The 27,719-nt window shown below is 41.1% G+C and overlaps 2 protein-coding genes across 2 annotated transcripts in view; one reads left to right on the top strand and one right to left on the bottom strand.

Annotated features, from left to right (window-relative positions):
- Nucleotides 1-27,719, bottom strand: part of pnck (pregnancy up-regulated nonubiquitous CaM kinase) — a 42,649-nt gene that overhangs the window by 11,519 nt on the left and 3,411 nt on the right. The gene's annotated exons all lie outside the window — the stretch shown is intronic.
- Nucleotides 19,582-27,719, top strand: part of slc6a8 (solute carrier family 6 member 8) — a 35,128-nt gene continuing 26,990 nt past the window's right edge. The window contains exon 1 of the mRNA XM_079897835.1: nucleotides 19,582-20,537. Within this exon, the coding sequence (XP_079753961.1) occupies nucleotides 20,252-20,537 (286 nt within the window). The 5' untranslated portion in view covers nucleotides 19,582-20,251. The remainder of the gene's footprint in view (nucleotides 20,538-27,719) is intronic.

Genomic DNA, 27,719 nt, shown 5'->3' with positions numbered 1-27,719 from the left:
GGAGATAGAGGGGTGGGTTGGTCAAACTCCAACAGGCCCCTTAAGCGCTATATAAATAAAGTTGACTTAAGACTGGTTCAGACTTCCTCAAATGCAATGCTTTAATGTACGATAAGGACAGATGAACATTGTCTCCAGGATATATTTGATGAGCTGTACATTAAATAAGCATTCTTCATCATTACAGTCAGGCTTTGCTGAACTGAAAGCGCTACAGTTTGTTTTAAAATGCCTTGAGATCGCCAGGAGCCACTGTCTCTGTTTACGTTATTGAGTCTGTTTTCAGTAATGCTCCCACAGATCCAGAGCTCTCGCAGCTCTCCTTGTATGGGCACAGGGGTTTTCCACTCGAGTATTATCATTCCACCCATCTGTGAACACTGTACACACACTCACTCATAAACCCTGAATGACGGTTACTTTCTCACCTGCTGTGTGCTTTGGCCTTAAAATACGCTTTCTCACAAGGTATCAAAGGTAAATAGGTGAAATGTGACTTGACATTAGTCATACACTACATACTGAGAAATCATGCCAGGCTTTTTTTCAAACAACAAATGATGTGCAAAAAGAATATGGCATGCATTATTAGGCAGAAAGAATATTAATAAAATCTGATTTGATAAATAATTACAGTGATGAACTGTAGAATTTTACCTTTTAAGATTTTTTTTAAGCTACAAACCATTGTAAAATTATTGGCATCTCTTGTTGATGAACATTGCAACAAAGTAATTGTAGTTGTCATATTCCACCACCACATACTGTGTGTTGAAATGGAGAATGACCACTAGATGGAAGCCTTGATTAACTTTAATTCCATAATAAAGGGCCCCTACACTATTAGAGAAAATTATTGTTGTCTAGAGATAATAATAAATGTATTATATACAATATACAATAATTGTAATGTGTGTGTATATACTGTATATATATATATATACACATATACATACATACATGCATACATAGACACACACAAAATGTCAGGGTTCATGATCAGTTTATTTTTCTATATTTTTGGTTATGCTGAAAAAAAAAAATACTGCAATTGGTGCAAGAAACCAGAAAAAAAATTGCCCTAAATCCTCTTATAACCGCTAAGACTAGTCTTACAAATTATACATACATTTTTTTTCTTTTTCTTTAATACTGTTCATAACTTTTTTAAATCCGTTACAAAAAACATAGATTGGCCTAATTTGATACTTAAAAGTAAGACTGACTGCCCCTCGTCTAATTCGTAGTGGGTCATATTAGATCTTAAAGGGATAGTTCTCGCAAAAAGTGAAAATTACCCCATGATTTACTAACTCTCAAGTCAGCCTAGGTGTATATGACATTCTTCCTTTAGAAGAATACAATCAGAGTTGTATTAAAAAATGTCCTGGCTCTCCAAAATTTATAATGGCAGTGAATGGCCAATTCTGTTTTGAAGTCCATAAAAGTGCATCTATCCATCATAAAAGTAATCCACACGGCTCCGGGGGGTGAATAAAGGCCTTTTGAAGCGAAGCGATGCATTTGTGTAAGGAAAATATCAATATTTAAAACTTTATAAAGTAAAAAAACTAGCTTCAAAACAGAAACGGCCATTCACTGCCTTTATAAAGCTTGGAAGAGCCAGGACATTTTTTTATATAACTCAGATTGTATTTGTCTGAAAGAAGAACATCATATACACCTAGGACGACTTGAGGGTGAGTAAATCATGGGCTAATTTTCATTTTTGGGTGAACTATCCCTTTAACTCTTTCTCCGCCAGCGTTTATTTTTAAGTTGCCAGCCACCGCCAGGGTTTTTTTTTTTTTTACATTTTCATGGCCTCCAGAATATTTTTTTGTATGAATATCTATGCAATATGTCAAAAGATAGAACAAACCCTCGGCTTTTAAACAACAACAAAAAATTGTCTTTTTTTTATCAACACTTGAATGTGGGTAAGTTTCGTAAAAAAGAAAAAGGAAAAAAAGCAACATTTTGACCAAAAAGCTGAGAAAATCATGTTTTTGTCAACGACTACATCTGGATCATATTCAGAACGATAATCAAAACACAGATGGAGTAGATTGAGTCCATCAACACCTCCAAAGCTTCACAGTCTTATCCTGTTGACATCTCATTCAGTAACATTAGGCAGTTTGGATTTATATGCTGTTTAATGTTGATGATCGCATTATTTTACATATGCACATGGTTACATATCGTCTGTTTCTGCATCTTCTTCGCTTGTGTTTTGATCAGGTGGTTCAGTAATCTTTCAGAAGATCTGTAATAGCATTAATGGCGGAAATATCAATTTGCATGAACATTTTCTACCCTTTTTCTGATCATGAGTGTTAAACAGTCTGTTGTGCTGCTGCCCCTTTAAGATTTCTACATGCAATTGATCTCTGTTATGATTGGCGTACCATTGCATAACAGTACGCATTGTGTTGTTCTCCAGGCAGGGTCGAAAATTCTGTTTTTCATTATATAGGCCTATCCCCTTTAATATGACACACACTTGAACCTTTAGTTGGTGATGTTTGATGAGTCATAATTCTTACATCTCACAATGTTGCTATTTAACCTTAGTAGGCCTACTGAACGTTATGTTCAGAGTCCACAGGAATATGGAGTTCTGGCTCACGTTCAATCTTGTGTGATGCTGAACAAGATGTTCATGACCCCCAGCAGTCAATGTACAAATTACAAAAATGTTTTATGAATATTATGATAGTGATGTTCTCAACAACCTGCTTAATTTTCTCAGATTGTGCTTCAAAAAAAGAAACAGATTTATCTAAATAACATTTTTCAGTTTCACACTGACTTTATACATATAAAAAAATCCGCATAAAAAAACTGTAATATTCCGGCAGCTGGGGTGCCAGAGAAAAACCCGTAAAATTACAGAAATTTACATGACATTTACATGTTTTTCATGTAATTTTACACAGGAAATGTACATTTGCAGTCTATTTCTGTAATTTGACGTTTTTTTTACCACATTTCAAAAATACATGAAAAATCTGTAAAATAAAACAGTAAAATTCTGTAAAACTACAGTTTGTTTGTTTGTTTACAGTGAGCAGACTTTCACAAGAACAACTTTTTACTTCTCTTATAAGTTTCAATCTGACCTTTCCAGACATTTCTATAATTACATTTCCTGTAAAACAGCATCTCCTTTCTTGAAATGAAAATTATAGTTACAGTTTTGGCAATGAGCATTTTCTGTATCAATGATCAAGTGACAAACATCAGCATTACTAATTGGATTCGCTAAAATTTTAATCGGAAGTATTGATTTCCTGAACAAATAGCAAAACACTCCCCCTGTTTATATATATAAACATTTTGAATATATAAACACTTGAATTAAGTGTTTGCTTTTGCAAGAGATGTGATGTTTTGCATCTTCTGTGTGTTTTGTGGGTAGAGTTTTGAGAAATGGAGCCATAGTTTCAAAAATTGTGTGTAAGCAATATAAAAAATAATAAGAAAATAATAATAATAATAGTAATATATTTTGAAATGTAATTTATTTAAAGCTGAAACCAAACATTTCTTATCAATGTTGAAAACAGTTGTGCTGCTAAATATTCTTGTGGAAACCTTTTTTTCCCCTCAGGATTCATTGATGAATAGAAAGTTCAAAATAAGTATCTAATATATTCTGGTCTCCAGATATGACAGATCTCTCATTTCATGTTTTTTTATGATTAAAAAAAAAAAAAAAAAAAATCAATACCAACCACCCTGTAATATTGCTACCATGCAGCATGTCAACATACATGTTAACGCTGGCTAACTTTGAATATTAAAATACTTAACCAACTTAATAAGAAAAGCATTTATGTAAACACTGACTCAGCCAATGGCATGAGTTCAGGGCGGGACTATCTGTTTCTCTGACCAATAAGACAGGGGGAGTGTTTTGCTATTTGTTCAGGAAATCAATACTTCCGATTGAAATTTTAGCAAATCCAATTAGTAGTGCTGATGTTTGTCACTTGATCATTGACACAGAAAATGCTAAGTGCCAAAGCTGTAACTATAATTTCATTTCAAGACAGGAGATGCTGTTTTACAGGAAATGTAATTATAGAAATGTCTGGAAAGGTCAGATTGAAACTTATAAGAGAAGTAAAAAGTTGTTCTTGTGAAAGTCTGCGAGTAAACAGTCTTGCGCTGTAGGATAAGACCGTCCGTGTGCCGTTCAAGGCGTGACAACAGTACGGCTGTGAATGGCCATATTGATTTTTGTGCCAGTCCTTATCTGTGGCATACTAAACTTCTGACCTAAGTAGGAACAATTTGTACCCCCAGCTGTTTACTTTTATAAAGTAACACCGTGAACTACAGCCAATAAAGTGGGCATTCACTGCAAATGCAAAATGATTTGACCCCTTTATGCAAATGAGTCTTGACTAGTTGTATATATGTCTGACGTGATATGTGTTTTGATAACTTTGACAACTCACATTGACTCAATGTCTGTATGAATATGTGAATAGTCACCTTTATAAAAAAATTATTTTTGTCCCGCATCTGACATGTTGTGACGTGATTTCCCAGACATGTTGTGAGAGTTAGTCATACAGAGAAATCTTCCAAGATCATTACTTCATACACTACAAATGCAAAAGTTTTGAGTCCGTAAGATTTTTATGTTTTTGAAAGAAGTATCTTATGTTTAACAAGCCTGCATTTATTTTGAATTGAAAAAAAAAAATGTCTTGCTGTGATGCAAAGCTGAATTTACAGCATCATTGCTCCGGTCTTCAGTGCATGGTCCTTCAGAAATCATTCTCATATGCTGGTTTGGTGTTTAAGAAACATGTCTTATTATTATCAGTGTTGGAGAATAGACATTTGTGCTGCTTAAAGGGATACTTCTCCCAAAACTCACCCTCAAGTGGTTCCAAACCTTTAGGAATTTCTTTCTTCTCCTGAACACAAAAGAAGATATTTTGAAGAATGTCGTTAACCAAACAGTTGATGGGCCTCATTGACTCATATAGTATGGAGGGGAAAAAATACTATTGAAGTCAATGGGGGCCATCAACTGTTTGGTTACCGACATTCTTCAAAATATCTTCTTTTGTGTTCAGCAGAAGAAAGAAATTCCTAAAGGTTTGGAACCACTTGAGGGTGAGTAAATGACGACAGAATTGTCATTTTTGGGTGAACTATCCTTTTAATATTTTTTGTGAAAACCATGACATTTTTCAGTAGTCTCTGATGACTGGAAAGTTTAAAAGAACAGCATTTATTTGAAATGTAAATCTTTTGTAACCATATAAATGAAATAAATGTATTAATTTCTTTCTTTCTTTTTTAAAGGGAAAAAATAAATATTAGCAACCCCAAACTTTTGAATGGTTGTGTATAGCATAAAACATATTGTCATGGTTGAAATGTTGTATTATTCTACTGTTTAATAGCGTGTATGTCAAAGTCTGAGCAGTAGAAGGCTGTGGGGTGATGGTCATGCTTGGGTTATGACTCCACGCAGATGCTATTTCTAAGGCGCTATAAAAAAGGGCCATAACCTTTGCAAGGCAGCTGCTCCTGAAGTCACGGGGTCTATTCTAAACTAAACTTAGATAGATAGAAACGTGAAAGTGCAATCGTATAGTGCTCACCCGTGCCTGGAGGCCCTGAACCAGGTTAGCTTACGCCGTTCAGCTTTAACAAAGACTTCTGCGCACATTTTCTTTTTCTGAAGAGGGCTCCAATGTGCAGGCCACTTTTTTTTTGTATGCACTAAATTTTATCAAAATTTCTCAAAAACCCAAAATAAGGCGTATAAGATGGCCCCTACTGGGGTAAGTTGGTCCCCTACCTGGGGTAAGAAGCCCTCCCTGGATATACTTTTACAGAATGTACAAATTACTTTTGATATAATTATTCTTATTAATAATTCTTATTATATTTTTAAAGTGTAATTAATATAAAATACTAAATCAACTATTCTATTTAAAATTTTATTTTGACAATTTAGTTGAATAATTGAATAACCGATGACAGCGCAGAATCCCAGTAAATGAGATTCAGATGTCTGAAATTTACTTCTAATACATGGAAATATTAAATAATAAACCCATTAATTTTACATTTACATTTGCAGTTGCTAAACCCCATTGACTTCCATAGTATGGAAAAAAATTCTATGGAAGTCAATGGGGCCCATCAACTGTTTGGTTACTGACATTCAAAATATCGTCTTTTTTGTTCAGCAGAAGAAAGATATTAAAGTGCCCCTATTATGGATTTTTGAAAATGACCTTTCATGTAGGCTAGTGTGTAACATAGCTCTAAGTGAATGAATTTTTCAAACGAGTCATAAGCCGTTTCGTTGTGATGTCAAGACGAAATATTAGCATACTGCCCGCCCACTTATTGCATGCGCAGACACCAGGGAAAACGTCTCCGGTTACTTTCGTAACCTCGGTTCCCTGAAAGGCAAGGAACGAGACATTACGGATGTCGTATATGGGAACTCCTCTCATCCTTCACTTCTGCTGAAATCTTATAGGCTAACGCCAGCAGAGCTGGCCAATTGACGCAAATATGCAAATACTGAAACACCGTTGCAGTTATAATGCAAGTGCAGCGTCAATTCCCTTCAGAATCGAACAAACGCTAAATCAATAGCGAACACGGCGGCGAGCGTAATGTCTCGTTCCTTGCCTTTCAGGGAACCGAGGTTACGAAAGTAACCGGAGACGTTCCCTATCAAGGCTACGGAACTCGACATTACGGATGTCGTATATGGGAACTGTATAGAATCCCGCCGTGGCAGCAAACCACTGAAAACAGACCCAATACAAACCTCGCCCCCAGAATGTAAGCGCCTGATAGGCCGAGATTGACCAATAGTGAACCTCTAACCTCCGATAGGTCCAAAGGGACCAATCACAAGCTCACAAAACACTACCGGAATTTGCATATCCCGGGAAGTATAAATGGGGGAAGGTTGCACTGTAGACCAACAGGGCAACAACAACAGAGAAAGCCAACGCATAGCGGTGACAATAGTACAACACACAATAGCACACAGAACAACTCATGAGCAAAGCGCAGAGCAGCTCTCTAATGCTGTGTAAATGATCAACTCACCGAAAGCACTCGAGACGCTACAGAGGGCAAATCCAACTTGTAAAATCTGGCAAACGTGTTCTGAGAAGACCAGCCAGCCGCAAGACATAAATCCTGAATAGACATACCCTTAGTCCAAGCCCACGAGGAGGCAATCGCCCTAGTCGAATGAGCCTTGATGTTCAGGGGACATTCCTGTCCCAGACAATCATAAGCCAAAACAATAGCGTCCACAATCCAGTGAGCAAGCCTCTGTTTAGAGACCCCCCGTCCCTTGTTGCATCCACCAAAGCACACAAACAGCTGGTCCGATTGTCGAAACGCGGCCGAGCGAGAAATGTATTCTCGGAGCGTTCTGACTGGGCAAATAGCACTCTGAGCATCCGAACCCTGAGAGGTTGATGGCTCAGCGGACAGGGCAGGCAGAGAAACGATCTGCGCTCTGAACGGGGTATTGAGCGACTTAGGAACGTAACCCGGCCTCGGTCTGAGAATAACATTACAGTTTCCCGGTCCAAAGCGAATACAATCTTCACTTACAGAGAAAGCCTGTAAATCCCCGACCCGTTTCGCCGAGGCGAGAGCGAGAAGCAGAGCCGTTTTTAGCGATAGCTCCTTAATGGCAATCGCGGCAAGGGGCTCGAAAGGCGGTCGTGACAAAGCCTCCAAGACCAAAGCTAAGTCCCACGGCGGCACAGAAGGCGGCCGAGCAGGGCACAATCTCCTAGCTCCCCTGAGGAACCGTGTCACCGACGCATGTCTACCGATAGACTGTCCGTCAACAGGGGGGTGAAACGCGGCAATAGCGGCCACGTATACCTTCAGAGTGGATGGTAGGCTCCCTTCATCCATCCTATACTGAAGGAAGCGTAGAATATCCGACACAGAACAGTCCGCTGGGTCTAAACCGACATCCTGACACCATTTAGAGAATACACCCCACTTCAGAGCATACAAACGCCTGGTGGACGGAGCTCGCGCCTCTGCGATAGTATTCAAAACTCGCGAATGCAGCGCGTCCCGCTCGCTCAGCGACCCTGCAGCGGCCACACGTGGAGGCTCCACAGCCCGGGGCTGGGATGCCAAATCGTTCCGCCCGCCTGAGACAGAAGGTCCTTCCTGAGCGGAATCTCCCATGGCTGCCCTGCTAGTAACTCTATCAAATCCGCGAACCAGGGCTGATTCGGCCAGTTCGGGGCTACCAGAGTCACCGCCGCCTTCTCCTCCCTGATTTTGCACAACACCATGGGCAAAACTTTCACCGGAGGAAAAGCATAGAGACAGACTCTCGGCCATCGTGCAGTCAGCGCGTCCACCTCCCGAGGGGAACGGGACAGCGAGAAGAACATCTGACAGTGCGTGTTCTCGCTCGTCGCAAAGAGGTCGACCTCCGCCCTGCCAAAACGATTCCATATCAGCTGAACCGTCCCGGGGTGAAGCCTCCACTCCCCTTGGGGAATCCCTTTTCTCGAGAGCATATCCGCCCCGCGATTTAGAACACCGGGGATGTGCGCCGCTCTCACCGAGAGGAAAAACCGGTCCGCCCATAGCAGAAGGGATTCCGCCTGCCTGAATAGGGCTTTGGAATGTACACCGCCCTGGCGATTTATGTACGAGACCACAGAAGTGTTGTCGGTCCGAATCAACACATGCTGCTGCTCCAGCTGAGACCGGAAGGCTCTGAGAGCTAGAGCGACCGCTTCTAGCTCCAAGCGATTTATGTGCCACTCCGTCTGCTTCTCTGACCACCGACCCGAGGCGGGCTTGCCTAAGCAGACCGCTCCCCATCCGGTGGATGAAGCGTCCGTCAGGACCTCCACTCGCCGTGTCACTAAGCCCATAGGGACACCTGCGCTGAAGAGATCCGGGTTCCTCCAAGGAACCAGGGCACGGGCGCATCCGCCGGTGACCATGACGCGCTTGTGGCCAGAATACCACGCACTCGGGGGAACGCGCGCTTTCAGCCAGAGTTGAAGCGGTCTCATATGCAGCAGCCCCAGATGACATACCGAAGATGCCGCTGCCATCCGTCCCAGTAGCCTCTGAAACTCTTTCAGTGGGACGAGCCTGCCCGGTCTGAAGAGACCGAGAGAAGAGCTCAGAGCCTCCGCTCGCTCGGGGGAGAGGCGCGCTCTCATTCTCACCGAATCCAAGCACACTCCCAGGAATGTTGTCGTCTGGCTCGGTGTGAGCACACTTTTTTGGACGTTCACCCTCAAACCAAGCATCTCTAAGTGTCGAAGGAGGGCATTCACGTGGCTGATCAGCGTTTCTCTCGACTGAGCGAGAACTAGCCAGTCGTCCAGATAGTTCAAGACGCGCATTCCGCTCGATCTGAGGGGTGAAAGTGCCGCGTCTACACATTTCGAAAACGTTCGGGGGGCTAGGGCCAGTCCAAACGGAAGCACCGTATATTGGTACGCCGAATCCTCGAACGCAAACCTCAGGAATCGTCTGTGACGCTTCACTATCTGAATATGAAAATAAGCGTCCTTTAAATCCACTGAAGCGAACCAATCCCCGGGGCGAATTTGCGCCAGGATTTGTTTCAGTGTTGTCATCCTGAAGGCGCGCTTGTGAAGCGCTCTGTTGACAGGTCTCAGATCCAGAATGGGACGGAGACCCCCTCCCTTCTTCGGCACGACGAAGTAGCGGCTGTAGAACCCGCTGTCCCGCTCGCTCGGGGGAACTGGTTCTATAGCCTTCTTTTCGAGCAAGCTGCACACTTCCTGCCTCAGCACATGAGCGTTTTGGGGCAAAGTTAATGACTGAATTACGCCGCGGAAGCGGGGTGGTCTGCGTTTGAACTGAAGCATGTACCCGCGCCGAATTATATTCAACACCCACGGTGAAATGCCCGGAATAGCTTCCCATGCTGCCTGAAAACGACTGAGCGTGGGCTGATCTAAACCTGCGGTCATCGCCGCTGCGGTCATGGCCGCTGTGTGAGTGCTGGGGGTAGCTATTGACCGTGGCTCTGCGCTGCTCGAAGGCAGGGCGAGTAACACAGTGTGTGGTGCAAGAGGAGAAAAAAGCTCTGTTTGTGAAGTAGTGATTTGTTTTATTGCAACAGCATTGTTTACATTTACATTCACAACACAACTGCACGCGTCGCTCGCAGAACTCCGAGGGACCAAGTGCATTAGAGCGCGCCGCTTGGACGCGGGGCCGAACTGGCGCTTTCTCCTCCTCTTGCCCGAGCGGTCAGGAAGACTGCTTGGGCCTCGCAGGCGACGCGGTGGGCTTCCTGCGCGGGCTCCTCTGCGTCCTCCTGTTACCCGCCCCCTGCCACTGACCGCTACGGCCCCTACGGGCGTCCTGTCCCGGGCGAGGCGCTGTTTGTCTCCTGGCCGCAGCCTGTGGTTGGCGGCCTGAGGCTGAGGACGAACGTGAGCGCGGCTGAGGCGGCGGCGGCGGCGGCGCTCTCCGGGGAATAACGTGGCTCATAGCCTTGGCCTTCTTTTGCGTCTCCGAGTAACGCTCGGTGACTTTCTCCATCGCGTCACCGAACAGGCCTGCAGGGGAAATGGGCGCATTCAGGAGCGTCTTCCTGTCGGCTTCCTGTACGTCCGACAAAGTGAGCCACAGATGTCTGTGGAGGACCACGAGGAAGCCCATAGAGCGGCCGATCGCCTGGGCCGAGCGCTTCGTGGCCAGGAGCGCGAGGTCCGTGGCCGAACGGAGATCCCGGATGGCGTCAGCGTCAATAGAGGCGGCGCCATCCAGAGACTTCAGCTGCTTTGCCTGTAGCACTTGGAGAAGGGCCATGGCATGCAGCGCGGATACCGCCTCCCCCGCGGCACCGAAGGCCTTGTTAGCCTGGTGGGCCGTAAATCTGCAGGCTCGGGACGGCAGGCTGCGGTCCGAGCCCAGGGCGGGAGCCGACGGGCAGAGGTGAGCGGCGACGGTCTCCTCGACGGGGGGGATGCTGAGGTAACCGTGGTCCCCCGCATCGTCCACGGGGGCAAACATGGCCTGGGTGGAAGTGAGGGTGCGCGCCGATTGCGGGGCCGCCCACGACTTCACCACGTGCTCATGCACGTCGGGGAAAAACGGTGTTCCTCTCTTCGAAGCGGCCTGGCGGCGGCTCGATTGCAGGAACCACGAATCCAGCTTGCTCTTTGATGGTTCATCAGGAGCTTTCCACTCGAGGTCCAGTTCCTCGACGGCCTTCGAGAGGACACGAAAGAGCTCGTCCTGTAGGTCCGCCGGGGAGTCCTGCCCCGCGGCCCCGGGCGCGGCCTGCTCCGCACCCCAGTCGATCTCGGAGGCCGACAGCGACATGGAGTCGTCCTCCTCACTCACCCCGAAGGAAATGAAGTCGGCGACGTCGCGTGGGGGTTGAAAGGTGGGGTCGGGGAAGCTCACCGGGGAGCGGACCTCGACTCCGCGGTTGGGGGGGGCTACCAGCGGCTCGGAGGCGGCGGTAGGCCCAATCCCCGCTATTGCGCGAGCTTCCTCCCTCCTGGCTCTGAGGACTCGGAGGGGCATGTCCGCGCAGAGGTCGCAGGACCCTCCGTCCCCGAGGGCTGACTCGGCATGGGCCAGCCCCAAGCACGCGATGCAAAACAGGTGCGTGTCGGTGGGGGCGATGGGGGCCGAGCACAGGTTACAGGTAGCTGCCATCGGATGCAGGAGACAGTGTAAGTATCTCCGACGCAACTTCGACGACGGCGAATATATTCCAGTATTTTGAAGTATCAGCTTTCTAGCACACGATTTAAGCGTGAAGAGAGAGATTCTGAAGGGAATTGACGCTGCACTTGCATTATAACTGCAACGGTGTTTCAGTATTTGCATATTTGCGTCAATTGGCCAGCTCTGCTGGCGTTAGCCTATAAGATTTCAGCAGAAGTGAAGGATGAGAGGAGTTCCCATATACGACATCCGTAATGTCGAGTTCCGTAGCCTTGATAGGGAACTTGAACCTCAAACACAGCAGCTGATTCCTGTGTACTGGATAGCATCATGTCCAGTAGACACTGTGCTCTACAAAGTTTTTTGTACACTGCCCAAGGACGAGCATGTGAAGAATCAGTGGTTAAAATTCTATTAAAACTGAATTAAAATTAATCTTAACCAGGATACCACAGCAGTATAATCCTGAACTTTTGCTATGTTCCCTTTATTTTACTGACGACTGCTTCTCAAATCTTGGAGTTCAGTGTAGGATTCGCAAACCGCTTGCTCTTGAAAGATGGTGTTCAAAATACTTATTTTTGAGTTTTATATTGTGTAGGTCTCCTGCTAACTGGCTAACTCACATTATTACAGTCTTACTGAAATACTTCTGAAATACTTCAAACTGAGCTGTGTGGCCAATCAGAGCAGAGTAGCTCGCGGAAAGGAGGGATTTAGCAGTAGCGTAGCCAGAAAAGAGACTCTGGGTGTGCATCTGAAAATCTGGGTGTGCCACATTTATTGTCAGATTAGGCCAGCCTTAAAAATATTCTTGTATATTCTTGTACCCCCCCCCCCCCCCCCGTCGTCTATGATTATGCTGACAGGACTCTGAACTGCAGCGCTCAGCTCGTTATAGATCAAGATAATTTATAAAGGTTTTTAAACGAAGAATCGGAATATCAGATAGTTGACATGGTAAGCAAGTTTGTGAATATTTTTAAAGGAAAAACGAAATAAAACGAATAGCGATACATAGTTATTGTGGCTGCGGTGTGTCTGTCACGTGACAATCATGACGCGTCGCCATGGAAACAAGGGGTCAGGTTAAAATATTTTTAACTTACGCATGAAAGGGTTGATTTAAAAAATATATATATTCTAGGTAAACAACAGTAGCCCAAGTTTAGTAAAACATTTTTTATCAAGACTATAAAAAATAATTCTGCATCCATTTTTAGGTGTGTCACTGTGGGTGGGCACACCCTGGCACACCCGTGGCTACGCCCCTTAGAGAGATTGCTTCATCTGACTTCATGCTTGCTTCATCGTTTGAGAATCACTGAGAATGTGGTGATGTGCAAATGTATACTATGAGAAAATTAAACAGGTTTTTTTTTTTACTTTGATGCATGTAAACTTGTTGTAGGAGACTCCAAAACAACATTAGGAAACTTTAAAAAAGCAAAATGGAGGCACTTTAATACAGGTTTGGAACAACAACATCATGAACAACATGATGACAGAATTTCCATTTGTGGGTGAACTATCCCTTAGAATGTTTGTAATCGTTTAACCATTATTGATTATGTAGCTAATATTTATATTTGTTTGCCGTGGAACGTGGCGTTTTCTCAGTCATGCTGTGAGTGTGACTGATATTGTTGTTACCTTCGAATCATGAATCGAGTACGCAGCAAAATCTCCAGTGAAACCCCGTATCGGGGAGTGTATTCTTTTCACTGAATGAGTCACATGAACAACGAGTAGGCTACAAACGAAACCTCACTTTCTGTCCAACTCCAATCACGTGCGCTATTGCGTATAGTATTGGAATGTTCGAACCCCAGACCTTATTTTACGAGTAGCCTAATACCTATTCAATTACATTTTAAAATACCCAGTCACTCGAAGATTACCCATTTTTTCAGGAAATAAAATACTAGACATATGCAACTCTGTTAGTAGGCTATGTGTATATTATTTTTTATTACATCATATTGATATTCATACTGGCATTTAATGCCACACTTGAAGGGGTTAGAGAGAGAAAGAAAGTCATCACACACGTGTGTAGTGGATGCTTCATCTGACGGAGCTTTTCTTACACAGGCTTTTGGCTGCTTTATTTTTTACTAGCCAGCAGATAGCGCTGTTTTCAACACTCGAGTTTTTAGATCTGCTGTAGGGAAAGCCTCAGTGCTTAATGAGGCTTCATTAATTTGCCCCATCCCACAATGACTGACAATGGAACAACTTCTTGTTATTTACCTACAACATAGTAGCTAATGGATCAGAAGTCTTGCACATTCACAGAAAATAGCCTACTTCTGCAGTGCACTGATAAATAAAGTGGATAAGGGCTATTTTTTGTTGGTCACAGTTTCAGTATTTCAATACAATATAGTTAAATGCGGAAAAATGCTGCAAATCTTTGTTGCAGAATGCATTTAACCATGGTGAAATGATTCTTATTTGTAGCTGAGATTGTAATCAAATTAAGCAAAATATTTAATAAACAGACAAATATGGGGTGGGGGGGATTTATTGAATATTATGTTATTTTTCAGTGTGGGCCTTTTAAGTTCTTTAGTTAACTATATTAAGTAGTTACTCTAAAGTACTAATATGCACCTTTTAGGGGCAAATAAGGATGCTTTCTAACAGTATTTAATATTACGTATAAATAGAACAAAATTGTCCCTATAATAGCACCACAGTGACAAGCTGTTGCACATGTAAAGGAACAATTTTTGTACAGTTTTTCTGAAAGTGAAGAGGATTCTGATATTGTGTTTTGTTACAGTACTTAAAGAGGACTTATATGTGCCCTTTTACATAGTCTTGATTTTGGTTTTCAGGCTTGAATGTTTGAAAAGCCTATTTTTGACATGGTTGCAGCACCTCTCTTCCCAGTCTGTCAGTAACTCTCTGTTCCGGCTGGACCAGTGTGTTGTGATTGGTCAAGCGCTTAGAGCTTCTTTTTTTTTTGGAAATGTCACATCTTTTAGCATAACTGTGAGTTGCAAAACACTACTGACACAACTCAACCAGTTCTTGTCCCTGTTTATACCTTGGGTGGGATTTAAATGAGGGATATTGTGATGCGTACATTCCTGGAAGAAAACTCAAGACCACAATTAGAGGGTTGCCAACTCTCACGCATCTGGCGTGACACTCACGCTTCCAGCATCAATCTCACGCTCTCACACACACGCAAGAAATCCATGTTTCTCCCCTCTCAATCCGTTAATTTTCTGTTGATGGCTAGACCACATCGTATTAATGACAGGAGAGGAGTTTAAGGCCCACAGCTGTAAAATCTGCCTATAACGTTCTCACTGCAGTATTCTCTGATCTTTGATTCGCTGAAACCTGATACGTCAGTTGCGTGTGAAAAGTTCAGAGAGAGTTCAGAGCACAGGTTCGGAGTCGGAGCCCACTGATGCGCGTTTGAAAGTTTGGATGACAATCAAGGTAAGCAGATAATAAAATGGTGTGCCTTTCACTACAAACGCAGCCTTGCCTAATCAGTCTGTGTGCCGAGAGTACAGACTTCAACTATAGTTGCGAACGTTGTCTGACGTGCGTTATGTGGGCCAGCTAAATTGCTCAATAAAAATAGGCTCATGGTACAAATTACGTTTTGGCAAATCGGGCAAGTGGCATTTTAAAATTCCCCTAATGATCAAAGTTTGCCCAGATTGTGTTGAGCCTGCGACACTCAAATGCGGATGCTGAGCGAACCTTTTCAGTTATTGGCCTAAACAAGACTGACACCAGACTGTCACTTGATGGCACCCTGTGAGTGATGGGAAGTTCGGATCATTTTACTAACTTGCTTGTTCTACCTCGTTCAGTAAAATGAACGAATCTTTTTTCGAGTAATTCGTTCATTTAAAGGAGAAATTCACTTTTAAAATGAAAATTCTGTCATCATATACTCACCCTCATGTTGTTTCAAAGCTGTATGAATTTCTTTCTTATGCTGAACAGAAAGGAAGATATTTAGAAGAATGTCAGTAACCAGACAGTTTTTGGGTCCCATTGACTTCCATAGTAGGAAAAAAATATACTATGGAAGTCAATGGGACCCAAAAACTGTCTGGTTACTGACATTCTTCTAAATATCTTCCTTTCTGTTCAGCAGAAGAAAGAAATTCATACAGCTTTGAAACAACATGAGGGTGAGTATATGATGACAGAATTTTCATTTTAAAAGTGAACTTCTCCTTTAAGGGGCTTTAAATGTTATACTTTTAACAGCCAAATTCCCCGAACACATCCACCTACGCAGTTTTTATCATATTCTGAATTAAGAAATCATTATAATGCAGTCAAAAATAATTTACAGGGAACATAAAATAATTACTTAAAGGGGGGGGTGAAATGCTATTTCATGCATACTGAGTTTTTTACACTGTTAAAGAGTTGGATTCACATTCTAAACATGGACAAAGTTTCAAAAAATAAATTGTACGTTTGAAGGAGTATTTCTGTGCCAAAAATTGTCCTTCCGGTTTGTCACAAGTTTCGGAAAGTTTTTTTCGAGTATGGGCATGTGTGACGTCAGATGTAACGGAATTTCCTTATATGGGTCCTAAGGGCACTTCTCCGGTAAGATCGCGGCCGCGCGCACTCGTAGACCAGAGCAAGAGAGCGAAAGCAGTTCGCCATCAAAGCGCCCTGCCCGGCTTTTGGGAAGCCAATGTCACCAAAGAAGTGTGTTTTTGGTTGCCAGGGCAAGACAACCCTTCACAGATTCCCAAAGAACCCAGCGTTAAGGAACCCGTGGATGGAGTTTGTTTTTCCTGAGCATAAACGGAGTTGTGTAGACTGTTTGTTCCCTGCATTTCGACGATGATTGTTTTATAAACAAAGCCCAGATCGACGGATTTGCAGATCGTCTAATGCTTAAGGATCGAGCAGTCACAATGATAAAGGTTCGGTGAGTAAAACTGCTTCTATTGTCTCTGTGTGTTGTTAGCTCGGCGCGTTAGCACAGCTTTAGCGATCGCCCACAGGGCCCGCCTCCAGCCGCTCGGTTTTTTCCGGAAAGACTCGGTACAGCCTATCTTTCTTTTATAAATATGATAAAAATAAAGACTTTTTGGAGATATGAAGGATGCAATACTACTCTATAGGTACTCAAGATTAACAGGAGATTGAGTGAAAATGAGCATTTCACCCCCCCTTTAACCTTCCGAGTCTTTCGTTTTTCACGTGACAGACGCAATGAACGGATTGAACCCTGCTTCAGATACGAGCTCCTCAGAGGTAGTGAAGCAGGCCATAGGCTACAACAGACCTAATGTGTGGAACTTGTGTTGTGGTTTTCTGGGGAGGTGGAGTAACTATTATGTGTCCCTTTTGAGATTTTTTATTGTTTTGATGATGTTGTTTTACATGTTTGTTATTTAATCACCTCTATCTTTTTCTTATAGTGCAATCAATAAATTAATTGTACATTTTGAAAAAAACGTTTTTTTTCCCCCATAAATCAGGGTTTATACTAAGTGAACAAGGACTGACATTTTTAAAATTAGGATTGGGTTACGCGCGCGCACTGATGTTTTACAGAGTCTCACTCCAGCCAAAGTCCCAAAGTTGGCAACCCTGCAATTAAGGTGTTTCAGGGTGTTTCAGGGAAACAGCGCACAATGATAGAGAAATAACTGCCTTTGGAGTGACTCCAAAGCAACATTACACAATAAATGAAGTTAAAAATGTAAAAAAGCTTAATAGGTCCTATTTAATATTGTGGCCAAGTAAATGACCAGCATGGTAAGGAAGAAGAAAGATGGCAGGAAGAAGCTATTTTAAAGTTTACAGAGAGCAAAGCTGTCTAATTTTAACATATGTGGGGTTTGTGTTTCACCTGACGAATGAGTCAACATGAAAACTGGAAGGAATGCCATATAGCCGCTTCGATTCTGTTTGCTTTACAATTTAGCATGTTGCTGCAATACTGTTATATTGTGAAACTTCAAGGCAAAACTAATATGACAATATGTGTTGCATAATAATTTCCTAAAATTGTATGAGGGTAGGTTGAGTTTTTAGCCTTGGGATGTCATTGCAGTTCAATAATGATTGTGTCAAGTTGATTTACTTGGTAACACTTTACATTAAGGTTTATTAGATAACCACAATGTTCACAATTCACTCATCATAGAGATAAAATTAGGAGTTTTCTTTGAACCATCTCAGGGGATCAGCCACATACATTTCGCAGAACGTGCCGCTGTAATTTGCCACATTTTTAGGGACAATATGATCCAGAGATGTTTACAGTATAACTCACTCCAACTGTACATGTGTGGTTTTCTAAGAATTTGGGTTTCAAGAATCTTATAATCCGTCCAAAAACGTGTTTGTGAAAATTTTAGGCATGTCATTAGACAAATCTGACCTTAGTTTAATTTTTTAACCCCACAAGGACAAACTGTTTCTACCTTTAACAGTCTCAGGAAAAACTTGAAAAACAGGAAAATACCAGCTACTGTCTTTGGTAAAAATAGCCTTTACAAAAAATGACCATGGTATCCAGTTACCACCAAAATACCATAGTAATTCACTAGTTATTGTTACTACTGTTAAAGGCAGGGTATAGGCAATTTTTCTATTAACACTTTTTGTTATACTGGTTGAAACTCTCTTCACATCACATCTTATATAGTAATACCCTGCCTTTAATCCATCATAAATTAACATGGATCGCATACAGTGAAACTTCTAATTACTTACTGTGAATAACAAGTTACCATAGTTTGTCTCTCTCTCTCTCTCTCTCTCTCTCTCTCTCTCTCTCTCTCTCTCTCTCTCTCTCTCTCTCTCTCTCTCTCTCTCTCTCTCTCTCTCTCTCTCTCTCTCTCTCTCTATATATATATATATATATATATATATATATTATCCCTCTTGGCAGAGCATGTCAAATCAATGAAAAATCTGCAGTGATTCATGGAAGTTTGTAATTTTCCAGATGGAACAACAGGATCTCCTGTGGTCAGACTGAGGCTTATGTACTTTGAAATGCAAAAAAAAAAAAAAAAAACCGATGGGTGTACTTGATGAATAATAGTCCTCACGGCACTACGTGGCCTGCTGTGGGTATGTTTGGAATGCCATACATCTGCTGACAGACTGCCCGCATGTGCTAAAAAGTCCCTTCCCACTTCTGCTGATTGCTGTCTTTCTAGTCCTGAAAGACAATAAAAAAAATGCAATTAAAATGAAAATATATATTACAATTAAAATTATATTTATATTATTTATATAAGCATTTTTTATTTAAGGTTTATGGATAAGCATAGTTCATGTGAAATGTAATGGTAAAAGAATTCTAAATTAATTTATAATACATTTTTTACAGATTTTTGATGACGGGTAATGGTCTTTTTTGCCCCGTTCCCCTATTCCAGCCCCCCAAACCTTTATTTAACAGTTTTTGAAAACAAGTTGTTTTTAATTTTTTAATTTTTTTATTTTGTATAGGCCTATCTAATTATTTTGATTCACTTTTTATTTGCTTATTTTGTGTGCTTCTCATTTAGATTTTTTTTAAATGAAAAACTATTTTATATATCTATCTATACATATCTATGCTTGTGTACATCACATTTTACTGCCCTTGATTTATACAGCTCAAAAAAAAAAAAATGCGTTGTGTGGCGATCAGACTGCACTGAAAATCTTTCATATCTGATCTCGCGCAGCGCACCAGTGAGCTAGAATCGCACTTGCGGTGTAGTATGCAGTATACAGTATGTAGTGTGCGGCGTACGTGAGCTCTCCATTCCCTGTTTTCCTTAAGCGGGACAGAGGGGGAGGGATGAGCTACAAATGACGTTACCGAGCCCGTTAAAACACCGAGCGGCTTCGCGCGGACGCATCAGACAGTCAGTCAGCACGCAGAGGGACAGCAGCAGCCGCACCTCCTGTAGACTCCGAATAGCGTCTCATTTATACATTCTGGGTGTTTAATACCGATGAGAACAATGGTCTGAAGAGATTTAAGCGATCAATTCGTGAATGTAATTCCATTACATTCATCTGATCCGCGCGCGCAAAGGGCCGCTTTGGTTTTACCGTCTCCGCAGTCGCCTTCTCTCTGAGAGATTCACGTTCCCATGCGATTCTTCAGACTCACCTTTAAGTGTTTCGTGGATTGTTTTTGAAGGTGCTGTTTTAAATCGGTGTCTTTTTTCTTTTAAAGTCTACTATTTATTTTACAAACGCGCTTTTTGATAAAAACGAACCAACAAAACCGTTGCCAATTTCGCCGAGAAAATCAAACTGCCAACGGAAGAAAAAAAATAAAATAAAAAATACATTCGTAAAGAATAACACAGCTGATTTTATTAAATAAAAGGATAAAGGACCAGATCCTGTGCATCTAAAGAGGAACAAAAGGGACATATTGGTGTAAAAAGACAACTGAAACTGACTTAGTCCAAAAACAATAAGAGATCAAATATTTATTTTTGACTGCTGATTTAAGCCCTTCTCGTGAGGAGGTTGATTTGCTTTGTTTACACGAGAGATGGAGAAATCCTCTCTGGACGCAGACTGCGCCCTGAACATGGTCCTGGTGGAGGAGAAGAAGGGCCATCTCATTCCCAATGGAAACGCGCATCAAGGCGTCAATGGGACCCTCAACGGGGGACCCGCGGCCACTGGAGCCATCTCTGCGGTGGAGAAGAGGCAGGGCTACCCTGAGCGAGAGACCTGGACCAGACAGATGGACTTCATCATGTCCTGTGTGGGGTTCGCCGTGGGTCTGGGGAACGTCTGGCGCTTCCCCTACCTGTGCTACAAAAATGGTGGAGGTAAGACTCTCTGCAGCACATTCAGATCCCTTTAGATGAGACGTCATTAGTCTGTGACGTCACTTGCACGGTGGAAGACACCTCCTGTGTGTGTGACTCATTCATTCATTCATTCATTCATTCATTCATTCATTCATGCACTCAGTGGCTGAACAAAAATTGCAAATGCAAACAATACCTTAAAATAGTAAGCTGTGAACACTGTTGTTTCCTGTTTAACGTCCAGTGGTTTAATGTTGAGGGCTAGTTTGGTGTCATCGGTGTTGCCATTGTTCGCTACTCATGATATTAAATAAGCGATTAAATGAAGACATGAATATTGGTGGGCAAAATCAGCCTGTCTCTGTTAATAATCTGAATATCATTGTATTAGATAAAAAAGAAAAAAAAATCAAACCAAATGGCATTTGTTTAAAAGAAAATGTAGCCTAGCACAAACACACTTTACCAGCAAAGTTTTGCTTTTAAAGTTGATTAGTTGGTTTTTAATGATAAAGCAATAGATATACTGTTAAAAACGAATACAAAATTTCTTTTTTAAAAAAGCTTTAGAATTTTTTGCTTTATTCAGTTTAAATACTACTTGGGGGGCCACTAAGTGACTATACAGAATGAATTAAAGTTTAATGACATTTCAAACTATTTTGTTAAACTGGATTAGTTTGTTAATTATGATTATAAAGCTGGTGTGATTGTCAAATGTGTCTGTACACCAGTTCCCCATGACTTAACCACAGACAGTAGAAGTGCGCATAGCTGGATCGAATGTTTGTAAGATGATCCAGTTTGGCCTTTTTTTTTTTCACTTTCACTTTAGACTAGTGTCTTAAATCAGCACTCATTTATTACCGCTCACTCTGCGTGTACTCTTGTATTTCAGAGAGGCAAATGCAGCTATAAATGGATATTGAAGGTGAAAATGCTCTATGAATGCAATGCATGAAAGCACAAGTAGAGGTCACACATTTCTATGCAACCATTAGAGGTCACACATGACCTGACAAAAATAGCTTTAAGATCAAATTCAGGGTTTTATCTGACAAATCTTGGCTGAGTCTTAAATTTAAGTATATATAATTGAAAAAAATAAATGTGTGTAAACAATTTATAAATAGTTTCATTTAGCTTTAGTGCAATTTTAATTTGGCTCATAACATGTCTTTATTAAACACAAAGGTGCCTATGATGCTCAAAATGCTGTCTAAGTAGTCAGCTTATTAGGCTTTGGGACATAGCTGTTGCCTAATAATAATAATAATTAGTTACATTTATATAGTGCTTTTGTCTGCACTCAAAGCGCTTTACATGTAGAAGGAGGGAATCTCCTCAACCACCACCAATGTGCATCATGATCCACCTGGATGATGCGACTGTATTGCGCCAGACCACCACACACACCACACACCAGCTTAATGCTGGACAGGAGACGGAGTGATGAAGACACTCAGTATATACTGTATGAGGATTACTGGGGGCTGTGATGATGGACAGATTTGGCCAGAATGCCGGGGTTAAACCCCTACTATTATTACGAAGGACTTCCTGGGATTTTTAATGACCACAGAGAGTCAGGACTTTGGTTTAACGTCTCATCTGAAGGACGGTGCTCTTTGAGAGTATAGTGTCCCCATCACTTTACTTGGGGTGTTAGGACCCATACAGACCACAGGGTGAGCGCCCCCTACTGGCCTAACACTAACACCTCTTCCAGCAGCAACCTGGTTTTCCCAGGAGGAATCCCATCCAGGTACTGACCAGGCTTAACCCTGCTTAGCTTCAGTGGACAACCAGTCTTTGGCTACAGGGTGAGCTGCTGGCTAATGATGCATTCGAGTAGCATTAGTAGTCATGGTGAGCCTCTCATCATTATCGTCACTGTTTCGCCATTGATTCTCTTTTTTACTCTATGAGTCATCTTTTGATGGCTATAGAATGTGAAGGCCAAGTCTGGGTAACACTTTAAGACCCCATTAGAAAGAGATCCATTGTGTTTGCCTGAATGACGAAGCTGTCTCCCCGTGTCCCCATCGCTCTGGATGCCGTCCAGCATTTGCTGAATGAATGGCCATACTTTTTTGTCTTGATGTATGGGGATTAGGAGTGTAACGGTTCAAATTACTCACGGTTCAGTTTTTATCACGGTTTTAGGGTCACGGTTTCGGTATGGTTTGGTATGTGTTATGCGAAAAATAAGAACAAGTGATTCAAATACAAGCAACAGAACAGCTTTTCAGGTATCTAACAGTAGTTTTCAGGTACAGACAATGTATAATGTAATCAAACGTAAAACAACATATAATCTTCACTGTAGAAAATAAATAAAGATGAATCATTATAAAAGTTACAAAAGCTATTCAGTGAAAAGCAGTGAGTGATTTCCTTGTCTTTTGTTGTTAGATTAACATTAAAAACACGTTTCGGATGAGGGCGCACACACAATCTTCTCATTGAACGCTCAAATTCTTTTTCGCGTCTTCTTGCGCTTGAATGTTTAAATTGGCAAGGCTTAAATGAGTTTAGTCTACAATGTTTAAAGTCCAAAGGCATCATGAACTGTATTTAATTTGGGTATGTCATTTCTCGGATTTGGGTTCCAAATGGGAACGCAAGTTAACAGGTTAAGGTATTAGTTGTGTTGTTAAAGCTTATTTATAATACTGTTGAACTTGACAGTATTTTCTCTCTCATGGCAGTGTCAAAGAAGCCAGAGAAAGCCAGAGTCTCAATTGTTGTAATTGTTGTATGCAATGGTGTGAATCATTGGCTAAAAAAGAAAGCAAAACACAAAATAAATACTTTTTAATAATGTTTTTTTCAAGGTTTCTATGGATCTTGCTATATATCATTACCGTGAATTATTTTGGCCACGATAACCGCGGTGTGAAAAATCTGATACTGTGACAGCCCTAGTGTTGTGTTAGTAGTGTGTTGAAACTCGCGGTTGTGGTAAGGGTGTGACTTTTCCAAAGCATGCTCAAAGCGGTTGACCAATCACAACACACTGGTCCAGCCGACCAATCAGAGTACATTGCGCTTTTCAGAAGGAGGGGCTTCATAGAGACAGGTACAAAACAGAGCGATACTGACAGACTGGGAAGAGAGTGCTGCAAAAATGCTAAATATATGAAAAATAATGTTTTTTGAACATTCAAGCATGAAAACCTATTCTAATAGACCCTAAAAACAAAATCAAGACTTAAAAGAGCATAAAATTTCCTCTTTAATGAAAAATTACCTTTATTAAACATGAAGTCGTGGATCATTTGCACATCATAAGCCTCACTGTCGAATCCTGATTACATTTCAGTACACATATGGGATAGTTGCAAATCACTTTACAGAATAACTTGCTTAATAGCGGCATCCTCGCTAGATCTTAATTAGAGAGAATGATGAGAAATGACAAACAGAATGAATATAATGCTAATCTGGATAGTCTCCCACTATCATTGGGAAAATTCCAATATTGTCCTATTCACTTATAGATATAACAATATGTTAAGTCTATAAGTGAATATGTGAACTGTAACAGTGTTCATGTCTAAAAGCAGTGTTTGTCTTTGGCACTGCCCTGAATCCCTGTTGTGAGTGAAATGTCAAGACTAGGTCAATGTTGTGTTAGCACTTGGGTTGCAATTCTAGTTGGTCTTGACGGATAACTTGATTTCATTGTGTTCTGGTTATTTAGATAGAGAAGATGTCAGTGTGTTTTGGATCTGAAATCTCCACCACCTGTGGTAGAGGGGAAAGGTGATGGAAACCGACTGCTGGGAACATTTCACGAAGACCATCAATTCTCCCGAAAACAATAAGTGATTCAAATAAGACGTGCCAGCTTGAGAAATATGAGATGCATGAGTGTCTAGTGAGAATTGGCTGTCTCTTAGAGCTCTTCATGCTCAAATACTTTCTTTACCCCCAACAAGGATCTCTAAGGTAACAGAATTACAGTGTCCTGGTACAGGTTTCGAAACACAATGTGACGTCTTTGTCTGTAAAACTGACAGGATCTTGAATTGTTATGCCAAATCAAATCAGACCTCTCAAAGACCAAAAAGGTCCTGCTGGCAAAAGGAAAGTAAATACGGATCATGTCACACATTCTTTTACTCAGTTTTCACAGGTTGAGTCTGTGAGATACTTGTGATATTTACTTTCCTCACTCACAGAAGACAAATTTAGCCACTGGTCATATTCAAACACATGCAATCTTTTAAGTTTGTCGTAAAAAAAATAAAAAATAGCTCACCCCAAAATAAAAATGATAATTTACTGTTATTAACCTGTATCACTGGAAGGAGATGTCCAAGTTTCTCTTTTTCATACAATGAAAGTGAATGGTGACCACGACCCGGCAAGATTAATAAATATTGTAACAAATGTATTTCTCATTGTTAGGTAATGTTAGTTAATACATTAACTAATGTTAGGCAAATGAGACCTTATCGGAAATTGTTTCCAAAAAATATGTACATTGAAACATTGAAACTGAGTGCATGAGTTTTATTTACTACTTTTATGACGCTTTGATATTATACTTTACGCCGCTTTTTGTGCTCCATGCAAGATAGTGTTTTTTTTTAGTTTTAGTAATTTAATTATGTGCTTTTGACATTTTAATATTTTTTATTTATCTGTAATTTAATTTGATTTCAGTTTTAGTAATTTTAGTACTTCAACTTCAACTTATTATATTTCAATAAGTTGCCACGGTGACATTTTACTTTTTTAATCTAATATTTATTTTTAATTTTATTAAGGAAAATGCTTTATTTTTAGTTAAGAATAAGAACTCTGATGCAAGAAACAAAGTCATACAGATTTGGAACGACTTAAGGATGTGTAAATAGTACATTTTCATTGTTGGGTGAACACTTAATTTAATATATCGGATTGCTAAAGCCTCAAGGACAGTGTTTCTCTGCGTCCCTCCATAACTTCAGTTGTTTGTATCTAGAGACTTTGCAGTTTTGATACAGTGTTGCTAATCCGTTTCTAGCCGAATCACTCGTGAGCTAATTTGTTTCCCAATAGACCTCACAAGAGATTTCTCCACACCTGTAGTGAAGGTCTGCTAATTTTCCTAATTCCCTGTAGAGAACTCAGATTATATTAAAACAGTCTAATGTTCTTGATGTGAACCACTTAAAGTTAAGAGACCCCCTGTTGTGTTAATCTGTAGGTCAAATCACTTATACTTGTGTGAATTTTTTGCAGTTTGTTACCGTAACAATTTAAGATTGTTATTTGATAGCAAACAGCCTCATACTGTACTGCAAGATTTTATGGTGGAGGTCATAGGTCACATTAGCTGCCTTATCTGTCAGTTCAGCGAGCTGCTCACTCTTATATCTGTGCTGCTATCTAAGGTAACAAATCTTTCATTGAGCCGCTCAGATTGACGCTGTGGTGTCGCTAACTCATATACAGAATGTACATGTGAGATGCAGACACAGTCCAGTCTTTTTGTTGCCAGGTGATAGCATTATGTAGCGGTGTCTCAGAGTTAAGAGAGGCCAAGCTGAACAGAATGGTGGCCACATAGTAGATTTATGATCTCTGCAGTAAAGCCCTCTACCCGTCCTTGGCTGATGTGTCTGTAATACGGTATCACAGCTATTCTAAAATCTCCCCGATCTGACAGTCTTTAATAACAGTCTGGCATTGTGATTGTGCTTCAGCACACAAACAAAGCAGATTGGGTTTATCTTCCTGGTATTCAAATTTTTTTTTAGGAAATGTCACGTTTTAAGAAACATGACAGTGAATTGTTTGTATGCATTGCAGTAGATTTGACCTGCTTTCCATATGTATATATTAGGGGTGTGAATCGTCACTGGTCTCATGATTCAAGGACCATTTAGAACAAACCTAGTAAATACTAAAAGCGCATGAAACTGTCAAGTGTACTTAAGTTACAATAACGCTCACACACTCGCACAAACACAATTGCACTCAACCTACGCACACACATACAGCCTCGTACATACACACGCACGCTCGCAGCCTTGCACGCACGCGCACATTCAAGCTCACACGCTGTAAATTTTAAAATAGTGGGTGCATTTTTTTATTACTCGCTTTTGTGTTTCGTCACCCTCCGCCATTTTACGTTAGCGCGAGTAGCGCGTATATGATGAATGACATCAGAGAAACATCAGTAGGCTATAATCGATTATGGTCTATGACTATATCGATGCATAATCGTCCATGTCGCGATAATTTTAAAATGCATTGATTATATACATACATATATATGTTAAAGATATAGATTCTAATATATAATAAGGTCAAGTTATTCAGCTGCAGCAATATCTGTATGCCTTTGTCCATATAAGGGTTTTTCTGGAAAGTCATACGTTTTATTACTCCTGTGAATCTCACTTGTGGACTTTCTGTGCGAGAGCGCCCTCTGGCTACGAGTATGAATGAAACATAAATTACACATGAGCATTATGCAACACATCTCACTTCACCCTATTTATTGGTTTATTTATGTGTCATAATCATGTGTACAGCTCATTTTCAAATATCATGATTATCGCCATACCCCTAATTATTTTTATTTTTTATATCTCGGTGATCATCAATACCAGTAAAACTTTGGCAAAATGTAATTTCCAACATTTCCAAGCCTACAAAGTGGATTAGTTTCAAATTCCCATATTGCAAATGACATTTCAAAATGCGCATTGTTTCAATGTGTCTGTTTCTCAATGGTTAGGCATGAGAAGGCCAGTGATGCCAGCACATTAGGACATGTTGGCGTCTTGCCTAACTGACATCAGTTCCTCGCTCCACATGGACGGGCGATTAAGAAGAGCGTCTGTTAATCTTTTAATCCCCTTTTTCTGACTGGGGCCTAACCGTAGGTGCTTTAGGGTTCAGCCATTGTGTATTAGATTCTCCGTAAATTCATCTTCTTGTTATTTCAATATGCTGACAATTTTGTTGTTGCGCTTAGTAGTTTTAATAGTCTAGTTGCAATATTCTTGTTTTAGAGCATTTATTAGGGATTCTTGCTGAGCACCATCACTACTGCTAATACTTACAGTTAGGGATTTGAAAAAACTTTGAATAAAGTATGAAACCTTAAGTATGAAGCATAAATTTCCCTCTTTTTGCACACAAATTTGCAGGGCATGATTAATACCTCAAATCATGCAAAACTGCGTGCATTTT

This window comes from Squalius cephalus, assembly GCF_949319135.1.
Source record: "Squalius cephalus genome assembly, chromosome: 16".
Taxonomy (NCBI): Eukaryota; Metazoa; Chordata; class Actinopteri; order Cypriniformes; family Leuciscidae; genus Squalius; species Squalius cephalus.
The sequence above is the reverse complement of the archived record's forward strand: the minus strand, read 5'-3'. Positions and strand labels throughout refer to the sequence as shown.